General features: G+C 36.5%; 1 protein-coding gene across 1 annotated transcript in view; it reads left to right on the top strand.

Annotated features, from left to right (window-relative positions):
- The first annotated feature begins 585 nt into the window (after positions 1 to 585).
- Positions 586 to 20,192, top strand: part of LOC113076503 (PH and SEC7 domain-containing protein 1-like) — a 48,243-nt gene continuing 28,636 nt past the window's right edge. Inside the window, exons 1-5 of the mRNA XM_026249191.1 lie at positions 586 to 925; positions 12,065 to 14,402; positions 14,554 to 14,671; positions 14,894 to 15,410; positions 15,505 to 15,951. Coding sequence (XP_026104976.1) covers positions 12,270 to 14,402; positions 14,554 to 14,671; positions 14,894 to 15,410; positions 15,505 to 15,951 — 3,215 coding nt within the window. The 5' untranslated portion in view covers positions 586 to 925; positions 12,065 to 12,269. The remainder of the gene's footprint in view (positions 926 to 12,064; positions 14,403 to 14,553; positions 14,672 to 14,893; positions 15,411 to 15,504; positions 15,952 to 20,192) is intronic.

Below are 20,192 nucleotides of genomic sequence, written 5' to 3'. Positions count from 1 at the left end.
TAATACTAAATTATTCACCTTACTTTGCAGTATTTATCAAAATATGTAGAAGATAAAGAATTGTACAGATGTAATTTCTGTAAACGAAATTTATATATATATCAGTGGTATACATATTTTCTCTCCCTTTACCTGTTTTCCCCCCTTTTTTATTTAATTAAATGTGATTTTTCTATTTCTAATTATACATTAGCATGTTTGCATTTAAAGTGATCTTTCTTAGTTTTTTTTTTTTATTAGTAAGTTTCTGTAACTTGTAACTTGATTTGAGGAAAGACATCGATGTCACGTGGTACGTGTTACTTTGCCCAGCGCTACTCTAGACCAACCAATCACAGTCAATTTTGATTACTATGACATTTTATTCGTAATCAATTTTATAAAGATAATTAGAAGGAATTGATCGATAATCATGTCTGCTAATATGCTTTAAAATGAAACATATTTAAAAAAAAATAGATATATACTGTTTAATATACAAATGTCCCTAATGATTTTGAATTAAATTCGAACGCAACTCAAAGGAGGAGTCATCTTTAAGAGCCACCGCGCGCCCCCTGGAGGAAATACTACCAAACAGCATCCCTTTCCATTCTCCGTGCCTACTGCACCACTAGTAGGAGTAGTATGGTAAAGCGTGATTGAGAACACAGCTCGTGCTCTCACCGGTGGAGCTGATGTCTTACTCTATTAGTTAGACTCACTCAGTTCTCAGCTGTCATTCTCATTCCCTCGTAAAACACGAATTTAAGCCAGAGTCGAGGAGCTGTCCACTTCAGCACCGCTAGCAGGACTGTCCAGACAAACCCAGACTGAGCCTCATGAAGATGATGAAGATGATGATGCTGCTGAGTGCATGCGGACTGCAGTAACACATCAGAGGCAGACCCGCATTCCTCCATCCAAACAGCCATCTGAGCCTCCGGTAAGAGTTTCTCCTGTTTCATGCTTGTCTGCTGACTTTTATATGGAGCTGATGTCCTGATGCATTGGCATGCTGTTGCATGCAGATACATTGCAGTCAGTCATGGGAGAATATCTTATGCAAACACATGCTGGATCAGTGTTGATTTCCACGAGATGTGGCCTGAGATTCCTTGTCCTAAAGGACACCGGAAAGGCGACCTTTAAATGCTCAAATAAATCTGGAATATGTAGATTTTGGGGGGGTTATATTTCAACAGTGCAATCATTTTGTAAGTTCTTCATTGGTCTCAACCAGTTGATCATTCTAGGACATTGAGGTCACTCTGATGCTCTCTGCATCTATATCAATCTGAATGGTTTGATGTGGTTCAGCTCTGTTTGATTTAGACGTCTAGATGTTATTTTCTCCTTTCTGATTAGCTGCTTGTGTTTTGATATGAAACCCTTCACAAGTTTTTATGATATCAGCAGTTTGTTTTTGTATGCTCGTGGAAAGGTGAAGTGTGTTGGTGGTGTTTTAATGGATGAGACTTATACAGTGCAGATATATACAACTTATGTAATGTAATGTATAAAAAAAAAAAAAAAACTGGAACCATGTATGTCACACAATATTTCTACTAATGTACTATGGTATATTAACTATATTAACTTTTGAGATTATCTGGCTATATCTCTTGCAAATTAATTAACGTTTTAGTTCCCCCCTTGTTTATTTATTAAATTTGGAGAGATTTTGCATTGCATAAGTCCTCAGTGGATCCACTGCAGTGAATGGGTGCCGTCAGAATGAGAGTCCAAACAGCTGATAAAAACATCACAGTTATCCACGAGTAATCCACGTCACGGCAGTCCACTGTAATTTATTTTACAAACACACAGATTTATTTGTCAAGACATTATCTGATGGACTGGAGTGGTGTGGATTATTCTGATGTTTTTACCAGCTGTTTGGACTCTTATTCCGACGGCACCCATTCACTGCACATGAGCCATTGGTGAGACACTGATGAAATGCCTTAGAGTGAGGACATTTTCACATAACGATGAGACTCGCACACCATTTGGAATAGTATGTTACACAATATTCACTTAAAATGCACTCAAACAAAAAGTAGTTATTATTCACTAGTAAGACTGCTAGTATATTTCACAATTTGCACAAGGAGAAACAAACACTTCTGTCAATCGGTCAAGGCGGCTCAGTTAACAGCTGATGCGATAACCTCAAATTGTCCAGGAAATTGTCTGATTAATCAGCCCGGCCAATACGGTGGAGTATCGTCCGTGCTGTTAAAAGCTGTTAGGTCTAATGCAATCGTTCGGTCCCTGTTGAAAGAGCCGTGTTCCTCTCTGTCTGGTTTGGGCGGTTACAGCAGATGCTGTCCTGAGAGAGACGTGTGACTTCTTAAGGATGATGAATTACAGTGTCTGACACAAAGCTGCAGGTGCCGCAACCATTCAGGATACAAACGGCACGTCCTTTTGTAAGAGCGAGAAAGTAAATAGATAAAGAGGTAAACAGGAACATCAGATGGATGAAATTATGAGTCATGTCTTGTATTGTCTGTCTGAGCGTCAGCTCTCATGTTTTGTCTTCATCTGCTGATGTTGCACAGAAGATTTCAGAGAGCATGAAGAAAGAGAGATGTTATCCTGGATTGATGAAATCTCTCGCTGTATGCTCTGTGTGACCTGTAAAACCCCTCACATTGTTATATTTGCTGCTTTTTATCACAACATACTTATCATATTTTGTATCTTTTATCTCTTTGAGCTAAGTTTGGGCTTCATTTCAGATGTAAAAGAGGTTTGTATGCTATGCAGGTGATGATAATCATAATCAGAATATTTTTTTCCCACTATTATCTTGTGGAAATGCACACTTATGGATTGCTGGTACTTCAGCACAGTAATTTAATCAAGCCATTATCTTTCATTAATGTCTTTTAATCTGAAGCATGCAATTTTTATAAAAAAAAAATATATATATATATAAACATTGTGGAACATTCAAATTATTGATTTTATTTGTTTGAGCAGCCTGGCAAAACAAAATTATCTGAATTGCAAGACTGAATGAGTGATTGGGAAGCCTGTTTGAAAAGGTCATATTTTGGCTTTTTTTTTTTTTTTTTTTATGGTGTGGTGCCAAAATTACACATTTCAGTAATTAAAAGTGAACAGATAAGAGTGCAGTGAATTGCAAAATGTATATAATTTTCTGTATATCGATTTAGACTACTGTTCAAAATCTGTTTTTTTTTTTTTATATAAAATAAATGAATCCATTTTTTTTCAGCAAAGAAACATTGAATTGGTCAGAAGTGACAGTAAAGACATTTAAAGATATCTATTCAATACTGTTTTCTGTTGAACTTTCTATTCATCAAATAATCCTAAAAAAAAAAAATACTGGTGTTTCAACATTGATAATAACTAGAAATGTTTCTTGAGCAGCAAATCAGTATATTAAAATTATTTCTTAAAGATCATGTGACACTGAAAACTGAAAATTCAGTTATTACAAATCTATAATATTACACATTACTTTTTGATAAAATAAATACAGCCTTGGTGAGCAGAAGAAACTTCAAAAACGATCGTAATGACTCTTTTGAACTTTTGAAGGGCTAGTATTAATTTCTTCACTTTTCATCTATTTGCATCGTCCAGAATTTCTTTCTTTTGAAATATGCAGAGATTAAATGAATATTCAGAATATTCATGTTTCTCCTGAAGCCCGAGAATCCGTGTGAAACTCTTTCATCCCTCCTGCTGCCCACACATGCTTTCTGCTTCCTACAGTCTCTTTCTTCTCTTACACTCTTAATAACCTTTCATGCATTTCTTTTCACACACTCCTGTCATTCTCCCACTCTCTCCATCTGTCTCTAAATCACATTAATCAGTGCTTTCATGGGAACTGTAATTCAGATCAGTAATGCATTCGCTGTGAATGTCATGAGAGCAAATTAATGATTCACTGACCACTGTAATCTCAAGTTTGCATTCAGATCGGTTGACTTGCACTAATGCACTCAGCTTGTTGGTGTTTTCAGTCCACCTAGTGACCTCATATCAAGATACACTTAACTAAATGCATGGCCTTTGCATGCACGTGTATGTCATAAGTTGATTTGAGACCATTAGCGAGCTTGTACCATGGAAATCCTGCAATCTGACCAGCGCTGATTCAATTCAGACTCCATCTCTTGATTCTGAAATGTGATTCATCCTGAATGTTATTTAATACCAGTCTGATATTGCATGTAAGGAGACCAGCCACTAACATCAACCGTATGATCAAAAACTCATGGATTCTCATCCCAAATTCAAATAAGTGTTTATTTGTGTAGATGATGGTTGAAGTGATGAGTGTGCATCATGAGGACTGAATCACAGAAATGTTGTCTGAGTGTGTGTGAGTTCACGATGTTAGAAAGACGATGGATTTAAGGCCAGTGTAATGCCGTCTAAAGGAAGGTCGTGTTTTTGGTTATTTTCTGTTTTGGAGTTATCTATCATTTTCTCTCACTTTAAGACTCTAAAGTCCTCAGAGAGGTAAAGTTTATTTAATATGTTGTGATGTAGTGCTTTATGTGTGAACCCAAGAGAGATGAATGAGCCGAAACCTGTCATAAACATGTCCAGGTCAAAGTTCAACTCAGAATTAACACCAATAATTAACAGACTATATTTGGCATATTATATTATATTATTACAATTTCATATAAATATTATTTTGTGTGAATATATTTTAAAATGTAATTTACTCTATTGATGCAAAGCTGTATTTTCAGCATCATTACTGCAGTCTTCAGTGTCACATGATCTTCAGAAATCAAGGAACATTTCTGATTATTATATATATATATTTATTTATGATTCTTTGGTGAATAGAAAGTTCAAAAGAGCATAATTTATTTGCATACTATACATCTTTTCATAACAATTTAAAATGATTATAATAATAGTTGATTAATTTAATGCAACCCTTGCCTTAATAAAAAAAAAATTAACCCCAACTTTTGAACAGTAAACTTAATTTGCACATTTGTACATCATAGTATTATAATTTAATTTATGATGATTTAAAATTTTTAACAAAACTCATTGAGATTCTAATGAGAAAGGAAAATTTTAATAAATACTTCTAAAACGAATACATTGATTATTTGGGTCAAATGTGTAAATTTTCATGTCAGTAAGTTTATGAAGTAATTTTGATGTTCCTAAAATGTTAACTTGTTTATGCAAAAGACCATTTCTCATGTTTTATTATTTTATTTTTCAAGAAGCATTGAGGCCTGGAGGTGTTTTACGGATCTGAAGGTGTAGTAGAAAGGGTTCATGGCCGTGTTAATGGAAGGCCTGGGGTCACGACTGCAGGTGTGTTTGTGTTTCACACACTGAAGCTGATAAATCCTGTTAAGAGGAGGAGAAAGTAGAACTATAGGATCTGTGTGTGTGTGTGTGTGTGTGTGTGTGTGTGTGTGTGTGTGTGTGTGTGTGTGTGTGTGTGTGAGAGAGAGAGAGAGAGAGAGAGAGAGAGAGAGAGAAATAAGACGCATTGGACTGCATCAGCACATGCTATTTTTGGCTCTTTTGTTGGTGTTTGCTAAAGCGAACACTATTACTTCACTATTACTATCACTCATGCTTAGCTAGGGTTAATTTTACAAACTCCTGACACTTATGTACTAAACCTTGTCATATAATGTCACACATTACTGCATTACAGACGAGAGTGATTCCTCAAGTCATGTCGCATGTTTGAAAAGCCGTTTACTATATATAGATTTATAAACGTAGTGTTGGTCACAGATCATTTCAGACAGACAGACGAGGTTTCTGATCGGTGGTATTATTATAATGATTAGCAGAGGTATCATATCGAAGTCACCTCTGTCGCATGACTCCTATGTCTTTTTGAAGCACAGAAGTAGAGGTGAAAGTGGCAATGAAATGATTCACTGTAGCTTGTGGAACAGAAAAGATCGATCCAAATTCTGATTGCATGAGCCACTTTAAAGGTATTGAAAAATGACAACACAAACCTCTAAACATGCATATTATAATTAGATTGATTGATAATAATTAGCTTACAGTAATGCTAATTAACTGTTTATTTCTTGGAGTCTTCTGATTATTATTTAATATGTATTATTAAGATTTAAAATATGTTTTTGTGTGTCTATTTTTGTATCATTATTATCATCATCATCATTGTTTTAATAATAATATTCTGCTTCTCATTCCTATGGTTGGGAACTGAAATGTCCCTAAACCCTTTTTTTTTTTTTTTTTACTTCTGTGTGAAGCTAATCCCAAACCATATTGTGTTTTTGTTCAGAAAGCATAAAAATAGTAGTTTTATAAATAGAGTTTCAGCAGGTGTGGGAGGGGCTTGTGTTGTGTTGTCATAAGAAGCAGATTTCTCTGTAGTTTTCAGGACTTCGTCTCTGTGTTGGTGGAGAATATGACAGCTGCTGTTGATCAGTCTTTTCTGAATACATTTCAGGAATGAGGACAAGTCACAACACATGTACTGTATGATATGAGGGCTCAACCATCCCCTTCTCCAGAGCAGTGTGTGTTGTCATGACCCTGCTTGTGTTTATTTACTTAATAATGAGACTTCAAATGAAAGTATATGTCAGTGTGATGGGAAAGTTTATAATTCAGCATCTGTCACCATTCATTTTCAACTTTGCTGCATTGATTAAAAGAAAATAATAATAATAATAATAATATATGTCCAGTTGAATTCTTAGCAATGCATATTACTGATCAAAAATTAAGTTTTGATATATTAACAGTGGGAAATTTACAAAATATCTTCATGGAGCATGATCTTTAATATCCTAATGATTTTTGGCATAAAATATAAATCGATACTTTTAATTTTTTATTTTTACAATTATTATTATTATTTTTTTTTTTGGCTATTGCTAAAAATATACACCAGGAACTAAAGACTGCCTTTTAGTACTAATATTGTTTTTATTAATAAATTAATTAGTTTTTAGTTTTATATTTTCTGTTTTCATTTCAATTTGTTAGTTTTAGTGTTTTTGTATTTTCATTTTATAAATTATTAATATATACTATATTATGTTTATATAATTTTTTAAGTTAAGTTTTAGTCTTAAATTTATTATAGTTTTATTATAGGTCTTTTTCACTTCCAAAAAATGTAAACTTAACATTATTTTACATTATTATATTATATATTTACATTATCATATTTATATTATTATATTTAACATTATTATGTAAAATCCCCCAATATGTCTATAGTGAATCTACTATTAACTAATTAAAAAGTTTTTACAGCTAAAATTATTATTATCATTATTATTTTAATTTTTTTTTTTTTTTTGTGAGCATTTGTTACATGTTTTAGGATTTTAAGATTAATATTTTTTTATGCATTACATATTAACATTCCACACATTGTTGAATCTTTGAAGTTCATGCTAAAATTAATAAATGTAAGTGTTTTCATGTAACTGTTTTTCCTTTCCTTTTTCGAGGTACAGATATGGTACTGTTTTAGATCTCCACCTGATGTTGAATGTAAATGTAGGTTCCAGTTAAAGTTAAACACATTACCTGTAGAGGCCTGTCCTTTTCCCAGAAAGCATTTGACATCGAGCAGCCTGCTCCAGAAACTTGTTTTCTGTCAGCGTGACAGTTGTGCCTCTGGACAGAACCAGAGTGAGTTATCTGAAGTCTGGTGAGAAAGTGAATGAGTGACAGACAGGAAGGGAAGGAGAGAAGGAGAGAGATGGCGTTCATTCAGATGGAGCCGTCTCTATCGCTTCAGCTTTCACCTCTCTGTGTCCTTATAATTCAGAGCAAATGTATGCATCGGTCAACTGAAAGATGTTAAATCCACACGGATCAGAAGGAGCTTTGCTGTTACGGCTGTCTTGATGTTGTGTTCGCCCTCTTTTCTTCTGGTTGTCATTCTCAAAGGCAGTTTTCCTCACTTATTAAAGAGAAGGATAAAGCTGTCTCTGTTAAAGCTTTCAAAATTATGCAAACGACAGACAGAAAAAAAGCAATGGTGTCATTGTCGTACACTCATGCCTATCTTCTAAAATTGCATTCTGTCCATTTGTAGCATTTAATTGACCTCGTAAAAATTTGGAAATAAACCAACTGTGAATTATGTGTTAAATGACTGATTATTATGGAGTTTTGAGACTTATCTGTTACACTTTAAAACAAGACATTTGAAGTTGTGAATAAATCAAATATTACTCGTTAATGTTTATAAGAATTTAATAATATCTTAAATAATACAGATTCTGTTTAATACTATACTGTTTCAGTCTTTCTACTGCGCAATTTTCCATTTAATTCAGTAGTATTTTAAATTATTTTTGAACGTTTGTAGCAATTTTACGAGTGAAAATTGTCTTCAAGTAAATTAAAAAAAAAAAAATACTCCGAAATTGCTTGTAAATTTCACAGTTAATCTCAAATAAATGGCAAATAACATTGATTTAAGCATGACATTTTAAAGTAGAAAGACTAAAATAGATTTAGAATTTAACTTAAAGTGTGAGAAGCCAATAATGCCAGTTCAGTGTTATATATATATATATATATATACACACACACACTCAAAGTACAGACCAAAAGTTTGGAAACATTACTATTTTTAATGTTTTTGAAAGAAGTTTCTTCTGCTCATCAAGCCTGCATTTATTTGATCAAAAATACAGAAAAAAACTTAATATTGTGAAATATAAAATAAAATAATTAAATAATTAAAATAATAGTTTTCTATTTGAATATACTTAAAAAAATAATTTATTCCTGTGATGCAAAGCTGAATTTTCAGCATCATTCCTCCAGCTTCAGTGTCACATGTAACATCAGTCGATCACATGATCATTTCGAAATCATTCTAATATTCTGATTTATTATGAGTGTTGGAAACAGTTCTGCTGTCTAATATATTAGACGAATAAAAGGTTAAAAAGAACTGCATTTATAAAAAAAAAATTATAATAATATATATTTGAATAATATATTTTCTTTACTATCACTTTTTATCAATTGAACACATCCGTGCTGAATAATAGTATTAATTTTATTTAAAAAAAAGAAAGAAAAAAAATACTGACCCCAAATTACTGACCAGTAGTGTATATTGTTATTACAAAATATTTATATTTTAAAAACATATCTTCTTTATTTTTTTACTTTTTATTCATCAAAGTATCCTAAAAAAGTGTCACATGTTCTGAAAAAATATTAAGCAGCAGAACTGTTTTCAACTTTGATAATGAATCATCATATTAGAATAATTTCTAAAGGATCATGTGATAATGATCCTAAAAATTCAGCTTTGCATCACAGAAATAAATTATAATCTAAAGTATAACAATTATTTTAAATTGTAATAATATTTCACAATATTAAATTTTTTTGTGTATTCTTGATCAAATAAATGCAGGCTAGATGAGCAGAAGAAACTTCTTTCAAAAACATAAAAAATAGTAATGTTTCCAAACTTTTGGTCTGTACTGTCTTAGTTATATATATATATATATATATATATATATATATATATATATATATATATAAACATCTTTAATTCAGCGTGTTGATTAATTTACAACCTTGCAAAATCCTCTCTTTTTTTTATAGCAGACAAAAGTACAATTTTGAGTCTTCAAGAAAGTAAATGATGTACATTTTTCATTGGTGATTTCATGTTGTCCTGAAAATAGTCAGCTGGCCGTCCCCTGAATCTCAGGACTGCGGTCAGATAGTCATGCAGCGGCTAATATTAGCAGATCTGACTCTGTGTCTGCTGACGTTAGAGACGCTTTCTGTTTCACTGTTTACTGAGACTGTGACTCTGGCTGTAAACATACAGAACAGACACCCGGGGACCGCTGATACCCGAGAGGGGGCCATTACGGCTCTTCAAGTGTCTCGTTCTTTCCTCCGTTATATAAAGTGTTTTGTGTTACAGGTGGTTCTGTTCTGTTGTTATGGTGAACTCAGGTGCAATCAAAACTCACGAAGCCTGTCAACATGCATTTCCCTTTGATATTTTTTCTAATAGACTGCAGAAGGTATTTTGAACAATAAAGAAGTGCTGACTGTGATATTTAGCGAGGCCTTTAATGAGGAAGGTTATAATGGACAGAGAAAGTGAGCTGGTGATAAAGGTGTGAAGGTGTCTGTTTAAATGGCCCCAACGGCGCAGATGGTATTCAGTGAATTAGCTGAGATGGCCTGTAATTCTCCTGCAGTGCAGACGGATGAGTGAATATTTTTGGAGAGAGAAAGTCCAGGGAGAAAATGAGTGAAGGAGAGAGAGATGTTATTGTGAGCAGAGTAAAGCAGTGAGAATCGTGTGTGTGTGTGTGTGTACTTGATTGCTTGTACATGTGTGTTTTGATACAGAGATGCACATTTTGATGATGGAGGCTGCAGTGGACTCGCTTAACTCATTAATATTCATCAGGTCAGCAATTTAATATCAAATACAGAATAAAAAAAGGTAAAGTTTTCATGAACACAATTCTACCTTTTCTCTCACAGTTTTGAGGGGGGAAAGTAGAAGTTGTAAGACACAAAATCAGAATTGTGAGATATAAAGAAAAAAAGTTTAAATTCCATTATGCTTTTTATTCCGTGGCAGAAACAAATAAACAAACTAACAAAATAAAATAAAAAAAATAAAATAAAAGAATTGAGACGTTTACTCAGAATTGCAAGTAGAAATCTGAATTCTGAGTTTACATCTCAAAATTTTGTTAATATCTTGCAATTCTGAATTATTTTCAGATCTGCAAGAAACAAAGTTCAAAAAGTAAAATATCAACTTCAATTGTGAGGGAAAAAGTCAGAATTTAGATAAAAATTACCATTTTCAGAAATGTAATTTCATTTTCATTTTGACATTATAGTTTTTCATTGCTTAAACCTTTTTAAAATCTTGAAAGCTACTGTTTAATTTGAGTTTTAAATGGGAACTGGGGCATGCTAACCAGCAAATCATTGACCTGATCTAGATACCAGACATGTACTTTTAATGAGCCATCAGAATTACATTACTTTCGGTTGTGTGGGCTTACATTTAGTAACAGTCCGGCTTCCCTGTAAAGAGCCTTTCTGGGAGTAAATGGTGTCAATGGAGGTTTTCCTTTTAGAAAGTAAAATTTTGTGTGCATGCATACCCTGTTTTAGAGAATCTCTCTGATTGATTGTTAGCATTAGAGCGGTTTTCATTTATCCTTCACTTGTGCTGCAGAATCAAAGTCAATGACATGCCCCTGCACTTTCAGAGCATGTTAGTGTGTGTATATGTGTGTGTGCAACACACATGGGATCCTTTAATCAATCATCGGGCGTCTCAGAGGCTGCAGGAAGCACTTTTCTAGAAGAGAATCATATTTCCAAGCAAAATAATACACTTATTTTTACAGGTGTATGTGTAAATGTCTGGCACTTGATTCTGATTCGTCAGTGATAGCATTCTGCAAATATATCAAATTCATGTCGATTCATTCACTTATTTGAAATTTCCCATATATGGTTTAGGGGAAGGTGTATAAGTATGTTCTTCTATATAAACACTGCTAATATTTGTAGGCCTGAGTGGGAGTTTACGGTATGAGTCACTGAGGTTTAGCACATGACGTAAATCTTTGTGTGTGTAACTAGGATTTTGGGGATTAATTTCTCTGGTAAGCAGTAAATAAATTAATCCCTTCATGCAGATGGTCAATTTGTCATTTCTCAACAGAATGGATTTGTTCAAAAATAAATATTGCAAAAAATTCAGTCTAGAAGTCGCTGTTTGTTTAATGCAAGATGCATTGGTTAAATGGATGGTAGAATGAGTATGTCATCAGAGGAAAAAAAAAATGAGTCAGATGATCACTGCTGATATAATCAGGTTGTTGCTTTTATGTAATTGAATTTCTACTGAAATGTCATGACCGAGAAATGTACTGTACTTCTCTGCCACATTGCTTTGTATTGCAAGCTTTGGATCAAACCAAAAGTGACTGTGACAAGGAAAATACTTCACCAAATGTATAGGTTGCATTTGAACAATTGCAATGTATTAATTGTCTGTCCTTTTTACCTGTGTTAGGTGCTGTGGTCAATGCCATTATCTGTCTGTAGTAGCTGGTCTGGCAGGAAAGGGTATCTGAAGAACGGCAACTCAAAATACACTCACAAACAATCACAGGAATTCACAAACTGACCAGAACGGGAAAGGGATCCCAGTTTCATTCTGTTCATCTCTTCTTCAGTTTTCATCACAGTGTCTTTTTGTGTTGTACTGTTATGACGCCATGTCTCAAACAGGGAAAGTCCTTCATTTGTATGTGGAGGTGAGATCCTCACCAGAGCATGATGGGAAAGGTAGTTCCTGTGAGACGACAGCGGAGCAAGATGGTCCCATTGAAGCTTTGACCAAATTAGCACAGGCAGCCTATGGGTTTCCCGTACCTCCCAGCAGATCATTCAAACCAAATGTTAACTTCAGACTGCAGCCTTCACACAGTTCTTTGGATTCCCCTCAAAGATGCAGCATTCCCCAACAGGAACCATTCCAACAGGTGCCCTCTGGCCTCAACAACAACATTGACAGTAAACAATTAAAACATGCCCACTCGTCATACTCCAGACAGACATCTGGTCCCAGAACACCTTGTCAAACCTGCAGCCATCACAAGACCTCTAAACCAGAGCTCAGACAGAGGTCCGTAGTCACTTTCAGCTACATTGAGAAAGCCCAGATCAAAACCGTAAAGAGTCCTTGTAATAGTCCCGGTGGAATAAAGGAGGTAGCGGCTTGCCCGCTTAAGAGGTATAGTGATCCAGTGTGGTCACAACCTGTTGAATCTTCAAGCAATGATAGTCCATTTCACCAGCACATGGGTTCTACTTTGAATCCTATCGGTCAAGCTGCAACACAGCGAGCACTGAAGGAATTTGGGTCTCCCCAATTGAGGTGTAAGTTTTCTAATTTCTCAGACTGGAGTCCAGAGATTCATCAACGCCAGAGGGAACGATGCCAGTCTTGGGCAGGTCCACCCTTGCCAAACTGCAGTGCCTACCACCATGATCCTGACCCAGGCAGGGTAGGAGCTGCTTGTGGTGCCCACAAAAGCCCAGCATCAGTTGCTTTCTTATCCCAAACAGTCCACAACAACCAGCAGAAATCCACCTCCAGGTCTCAAGAATGCCCCAAGCAGAATCTCATTTCAAAGCAAGACTGCTCTGCTCCAGTCAATCAAAGTTCGGGAAGCTGGGGTGAAGGCAGGCCTCTGCCAGAGCAAAGGGCCAGCCTCACAGAAACACCCACTCATGGTTTGAACCAGCTGAGTGGAAGTAATAATTCCTCAGCTCTGAACAGTCCTGAGATAGCCCGCAAGATTGCTGAAGAGGCAACCAAGGTGTCAACAATTTTCAACGAGGTCCGAAGTTCTCCTCCCCCCGTTGTTTTCGAGGGTTTGTCTAATCTAAGCAGCACAAACTATCAGTATCCTTCTAGAGAAATCCAACATGAGACCTTACAGCAGAGTCGAGTGCAGCATTCGGCTGTCAAGATGAACATACCTGTGCGAGAAGACCATTCTACGGCAAATGGGATGCATGAAGCGCCAGCTACTAAGAGCTCAGATTTAAGAGATGACCTGACCAGTACATCATTCTGCTCTGTCCCAGTGGGAGGAGACCTTGATTCTGTGGCCCTTCCATCACGTCTTCTTCGTCCAAGTTTGTCCAAAGCAGATGTGTGTTCTCCACTGCGAGATCCTCGCCAGCTCAGAGTTGACCTGCCAGTCTCTGACAGCCCCACTTTACACCGTCACAAGCCTCCACAGTACACTGGAGAGGAGTGGACATCTGGGGAACCCTGGTTCCTGGACGAGGATGACTGGGATGACCATGTCGTCGCAGAGAGCGTGGAGATCTCCAGGCGGTTGTTTATCGGTCAGAGTGTAGACGATTCTCCGGTCAGTTGGACATCTAGACAGCAATGGAAAGAGCAGGCAGAGAAAGATGAAGGGAAGTTCAGTTTGTCAGAAAAACTTGAAGGAAATCTCAACAGCAGCAGTCCAGTGTACAGAAAAAGAGACGGGGTTGAGGTCATAGAACGAGGAGAGGAGAATGTGAGCAATGTGTTATGTGGAGCAAACCACAGCCCTGGGGAAAGTGTAGTGGAGATGACCAGGCTAACACATCAACAGAGACGGGCTGAATGGAGGAGAAGACAGGCTTTGCTTCTAGGGCCGGTGGTATTAGAAGAGGGAGATGGGGAGAAAGGAGAGGACGAACAGGGGTTTGGAGATCAGCAGGGTTTGGTTGGGTCATCCCCGAGCTCTAGTGGAGTAACGGGAAGCCTAGGAGACCGAGATTGCATCTCACCTGAGTCCAGCCAGAACAGCAACCAATCAGATCACCCATCATCAGGAATACAGGTAAACCCCTGTTCATAAAAGCATTCAATGATTGAATTCAAACAATGTTCATTACACTGTTCCTTGTAAAGAACGAGGCCTGTTATTTTCTAGTACATTGAGTTCACTGTTTATTATAAGCTAATGTGTTTATGTTGTGTGGGTGTTGCAGTCTGATGGCGTTTCTTTAGTGCCAGGTCCATCTCTGCACTGTCAGAAAACTGCTCGTGCCAAGTGGGAGTTTCTGTTTGGCACTCCAGCAGAAAACACTGCCAGCAAACAAGAGAAGAGTAAGTTGCCTCTTGACCTCTTTGATATCAGTTTTAATGATCACTTAGATTCCATCATTAGCAATTAAGTGTTGATGGTTTCAAGTGAATGAAAGTGTTTGAGTAACTCACCAGATTAAAGTGGAATAATGCTGGAATATAACTGAACTGAAATACAGTCATTAACCCAAACTGATTTAGTTGTCTTCATAGCTTAATAAATATTGTTTGTTATTCACCTAGATGTTCCAGAATCCTCCACAGCTCCATCAAGTGGCCACACCACCCCAATACCGCCCTCTTATCTGCCACTGAAGGAGCTTGCTCTCAGAGCTAATCATGACGTCCAACACGTGGAGGTGGAGCTAGTGACTCCGCCCCCTGCAGCCCCAGGCACCTCCCCCAAAACAGGCATAATTCGGCGAACGTTGAAATACTCCGAGACCGATCTGGACGCCATTCCGTTACGATGTTACCGGGAGACGGACATAGACGACGTGCTGTTAGCAGAGCAAGAGGACGCTGACTCCGCGTTTGGGAGTAACCGAAGTGTCATGGGAACTTCCTGTGCTGGGAGTAGCCCGCTAGGAGAGATGCCGAATGAAAGAACAGATGGACAGGAGGAGGAGGAGGAGGAGGAGGAAGAGGAGGATGTTGCGAGCTGGGTCACTGTCAGGATGCAGGGCGATGTGAGGAGGCTGTTGGCCTATCAGGAGCGGGATGATGAAGAAGAGGAGTTTTACAGAATAATGCTAAAGAGGTGGGAAGTGGCAAACACACATTTATTATTTTTTAAGAAACCGTTAAATGATTCATCATGGTTCAAAATATAATTAAAGTCTATGTTTTTCTAGGCCCCAAGGTAGTTTCATTAATGAGCACACAGCTCTAAAATCTCCGATCCTGGTCCGTGGTCCTCGCAGAAGGTCCAGAGACAGTTTGGACACATTCAGCCGGCATTTTGAGTACATCATGGAGTCACACCGTGCCAAGGGCACCTCCTACAGCAGTCTGGACAGTCTCGACCTTCTGACCTCTAGCACTCAAACTGTTCTGACCTTTGACCTCCCCACACTGACTCCACAGGTGCAGGGTCAGATCTACCAGAGTGCCCGGCAAATCGTGGAGCTCAGCTTTGCTCCGTTGGCACAGATAGAGATACCCAGCCTTTCAGAGTCATTGCTGACGATTACAGGGGACACGGATGCCACACGAGCGCCATCCAGTGAACGTCTCAGCAGCGGATCCGACGATCGCAACGGACAGAGCTGGCAGAGCAACCCCCCACTTCCACTGCCCAGGTTTGTGTTATTTCCATCACTCTGGTTGTAGAAGGTCTGTGCAGTATGGAAGTATGCCATTCTGAGGCTTATCTAAATACTCACACTTGCACACTTGGCCACTAGGGAGCACAAGCATGCAACAGAAAGTAAGTGCACAAGACAGTCCCAGGACTGTCAAAAAAAAGTGTATCCCATCATGCATCGTGTTCTGGTATTAACCCGTGAGACTTTTTTGCCAAGATCCCATGAGAGGTTGTGCAAACCTTTCCAGTGTAAGTTTAATGTTGATTATAATTAGATATTTCAAATAAATAGGTAGTAAAACATTAAAGTGTTGCATGTTTTATTGGTGCAAAGATGAGTATATTTATTTTGTACAACATGCTTTTTATCACTTTATTAGAAGCACCACAATTATTAAATATTGTTGGCTTTTATAAGGACTACTGACCACAACACTATAAGTGAAAACTTACAGGAAATACGTCATGTAAGTATACAGTGGTCAAGTGGAAAGACTGCATGTGTGTGTGTATTAGGACAAGCTCCGAGTAAACCTGTCCTACTAATATGATATTTGCAATAGCTCGGTTTCTCCAGCAGAGGGAGTATGCAAGCACAGTTTCCTTTGAAGTAAAACATACTGCGATTTTTGTTTACTGTGACTTGAATATCTGTGAATCTTAAGTAAACCGCCAAGGTTATATTTCCCCCCATGATCAAGCACACTTTTTGTGAGCTTGATGTAGAGGTCACCAGATATATTAGTCCAAACCAGTGTTTAGGATAACTAATCAATATAAAATAATATATAATATTTAATGTATTCTATTTATAATGTAATAGATGTAAATTTCAGCTTTGTTTGACAGGTTAACGTTGAATTGCTTGAGGTGGATTCTAAGCAATATCTTTTTTCTTTTTTTTTTTTCTTTCACTTTTTTTATATATCTATCCAAGTGTAGCTTATTTACTCCGTAATGATTCTGAATGACCTATTAGTCTGTTGGTTTAACCTCGTACATCTGCTGTCCTTGTGACTTGACTGCAGGCTGAGTTTAGACAGGTGTGTGTGTGTGTGTGAAGGACAGATGAAAGGCAAAGACGATTGCTGGCAGAAAACAGAAGTTACTGCTGCATAGATCACCTTGAGACATGGATACCCAGGAGGCTGGGAATAGTCTAAGAAATATTTATTTTCACAATGAGAGTAATGTTGCTCCGTAAATCCTTATTTTTAGGAGGAATAATGTGATATTTTATACGTCCCGTGTCTTTATTCTGTTTTTATCTTATAAAACAAAAAAGTTAGCATCTGTTCTAAATGCTATGTGTATTTGGAGGCACAGTGCAGCATTATACTGCAATATTACACTACCATCCTGTAGTAGCTAAAGTAAACCACTAGGTGGTGACAGCCTTTCATAAGTGCTTTTAGCAAAGGCGTCAGTATTAGAATCAAACACACTATTAGAATTAAAAGCATCACTATTGCATTTGCCATATTGAACAAACTTCACACATTTAATAAGAAAATATCGTATTGAAATTCCCAACACTGCATCAGATGCAACAGTTATGCAACAGTAATATAAACACAACATAATGTGTTTGCTCTGGTCAGCCAACCTATGAACCAAACAAATCCTCAGTTGTCTTATAATGAGTGATCAATGGTTATGTCCATTAAAATGTGTGTGGTGTTCATTTAGCATGGCAGGAACAGTAGCAGCATTGTGGAGGCGCTTATCCAACCGTTAAGCCCAAACCCCTTTCTTTAGCTTTCTCCATTTCTCTCTTTCGTTCTAAGTTTCGACTACATGGAAAGAGTACAGAGAAAATTGTATAAGGTTAGTCATCCAGTGGATTGTATGTAAATATACGCTACCACTCAAAAGTTTGGGATCGGTAAGGTGTTTTTAAAATGTAAAATATTTACAATTTAAAATAACTGCTTTCTATTTAAATATGTTTTAAAATGTAATTTATTCCTGCGATCAAAGCTAAATTATTATTACTCCAGTCTTCAGTGACACACGATCAGAAATAATTCTAATATGCTGATTTGGGGAATATAGGAAACATTTCTTATTCTTACCAATATAGAAAACTATTGTGCTGCTTTTTATATATATATATATATATATATATATATATATATATATTATTTTATTTATTTATTTATTTATTTTTTTTGTTGAAAATGATTTTTAATAATGAATTTAATTTTCTAGATTCTTTGGTGAAAAGAAAGTCCACTATTTATTTAAAATAGAAGTATTTTAAATTGTAAATGCAGAAGTGAATACCTTTTATTTATGAAAATTTTAATTTCTAAGCGGTTGTAGCTGGTAAATATCTAAACTATGTCCAGAGAAAGATTAAACATTCATTCATTTGCTATGTGTGTGTGTGTGTGTGTGTGTGTGTGTGTGTGTGTGCGATCAAATGATTCATTAATCAGCTACTCTAAAGAGGATCATGGGAAAGAAAACAAAAGGTTTGTACATTTTAAAGTGTGTGTGAACCGAGGAGCCGCTGTAGAGCGAGAGATTGAGAGATTTTACGTGCCCCACCACACTCGGGTCTTTAGAGCGTTAGAAATGTTCACAAAGAAATTGAAACACTTTAACAAGGAAATATCTGGCAAGTTTGTGAGCTAAAGAGTTTAAGGATGGATGGAAATCTCAGGAATCAAGATATTTAACGACAACTAGATTCAAACAGCAGCATTGGTCTCATAGAGATGTCCAGAAACACCTGAGGAGATAGAGACAAGCGGCTCAGGTGGACTGTGAAAAGATGAGCGTTAATACAGACATGGCTGAGGTCCAGAGAGTCACCTCAGAGAGGCGTTTCGGCAGAGAGGGTCTGAGGAAACAAGCCCACGCGGTGTTTTGCTGGCATTGCTCTGTGCTGACCCGCTGCCACACACTGGACAGGTACAAACTGATCATCATCGCTGTATTCACCTGGCATGCTCCTAATGAATAAAATATAGTATTTAGCAGAAAAGGCAAGCGTAAATATTTTTATTGTTTATGATTTGTGACCCTGGACCACAAAACTAGTATTAAGGGCCATTTTTTTTAAAAAACAATTAGGTCTATACATCATCTGAAAGCTGAATAAATAAATTAAATAACTGTTTGTTAGGATTGGACGATATTTGTCCTGGGATGCAACTATTTGAAAATCTGGAATCTGAGTGTGCAAAAAAGTCTAAACATTGAGAAAATCACCTTTTAAAGTTGTCCAAATGAATTATTAGCAATGCATATTACTAATCCAAAATTCAGTTTTAATATAGTTACGGGAGAAAATTTACAAAATATTTTCATGGCACATGATCTTTACTTAATATCCTAATGATTTTTGATAATTTTGATCCACACAATGTATTTTTGGCTATTGCTACAAATACACCCCAGAGACTTCAGACTGGTTTTGTGCTCCAGGGTCAGATTTGGGATTAGAAAACAAGAAACAACCCAGAACGTCTACAGTGGGCAAACAACACACACCAGTTATTTTTATTAATGCATTTTTTTTTCTCTGAAAATAGTTTTAGTTTCAGTTAACTGTAATAAGTCATGCTTGTCTTTTAGACATGTTTCTTTACTTCCTTTGAAAACTTTTCCTCACATTGTTTGTTTTTCATGAGGATTTATGAAAATTTTTGTGTGAATTTAAGAAAATTGTTGACTTGACAACTATCTGTAATCAAATTATTATTATTATTTTCTAAATTTCATTTCAGTTCATGTTTTTTATTTAATGTTTATATCAAGTTATAATAAACGATGGCTTTAGTTTTAGTTTCAGTTAAAGCTAATAACCCAGATATGGAGCACATACTCATTTGTCGTGCTTGTCTCTTTAAGAAGACAGACGTCTGTGTTTGAGTTTCACACATTTCTGCTCATGGTTTGTGTTTGGTGTGGATTTATTGTGAGGCACTGATAAGAAAGGGTGAGCTGAGGACTGCTGGCGTTCATTTATAGAAACCAGGGGAAATCAGATCAATAGAGCACAAGAACAATTTAACACAATTACGAAATGGAAATGAGTTCAGACTCTAAAGCTGTCTGTGTTTGTTATCTAGCTTGGTGACCACAGTTTATACCCAAATCCCACAAATACTACAGTTACGTCAATGTCACTAGTGTAAAATCACTCATTTAATATGTGATCTCCTTTAAGCAATGTTAGAAATGTCATCTGAAAACTGAATAAATCATATTTCCATTGATGTATGC

This window comes from Carassius auratus, unplaced genomic scaffold (genome assembly GCF_003368295.1).
Source record: "Carassius auratus strain Wakin unplaced genomic scaffold, ASM336829v1 scaf_tig00020544, whole genome shotgun sequence".
Taxonomy (NCBI): Eukaryota; Metazoa; Chordata; class Actinopteri; order Cypriniformes; family Cyprinidae; genus Carassius; species Carassius auratus.
This window is presented reverse-complemented; position numbering and strand designations above follow the sequence as displayed.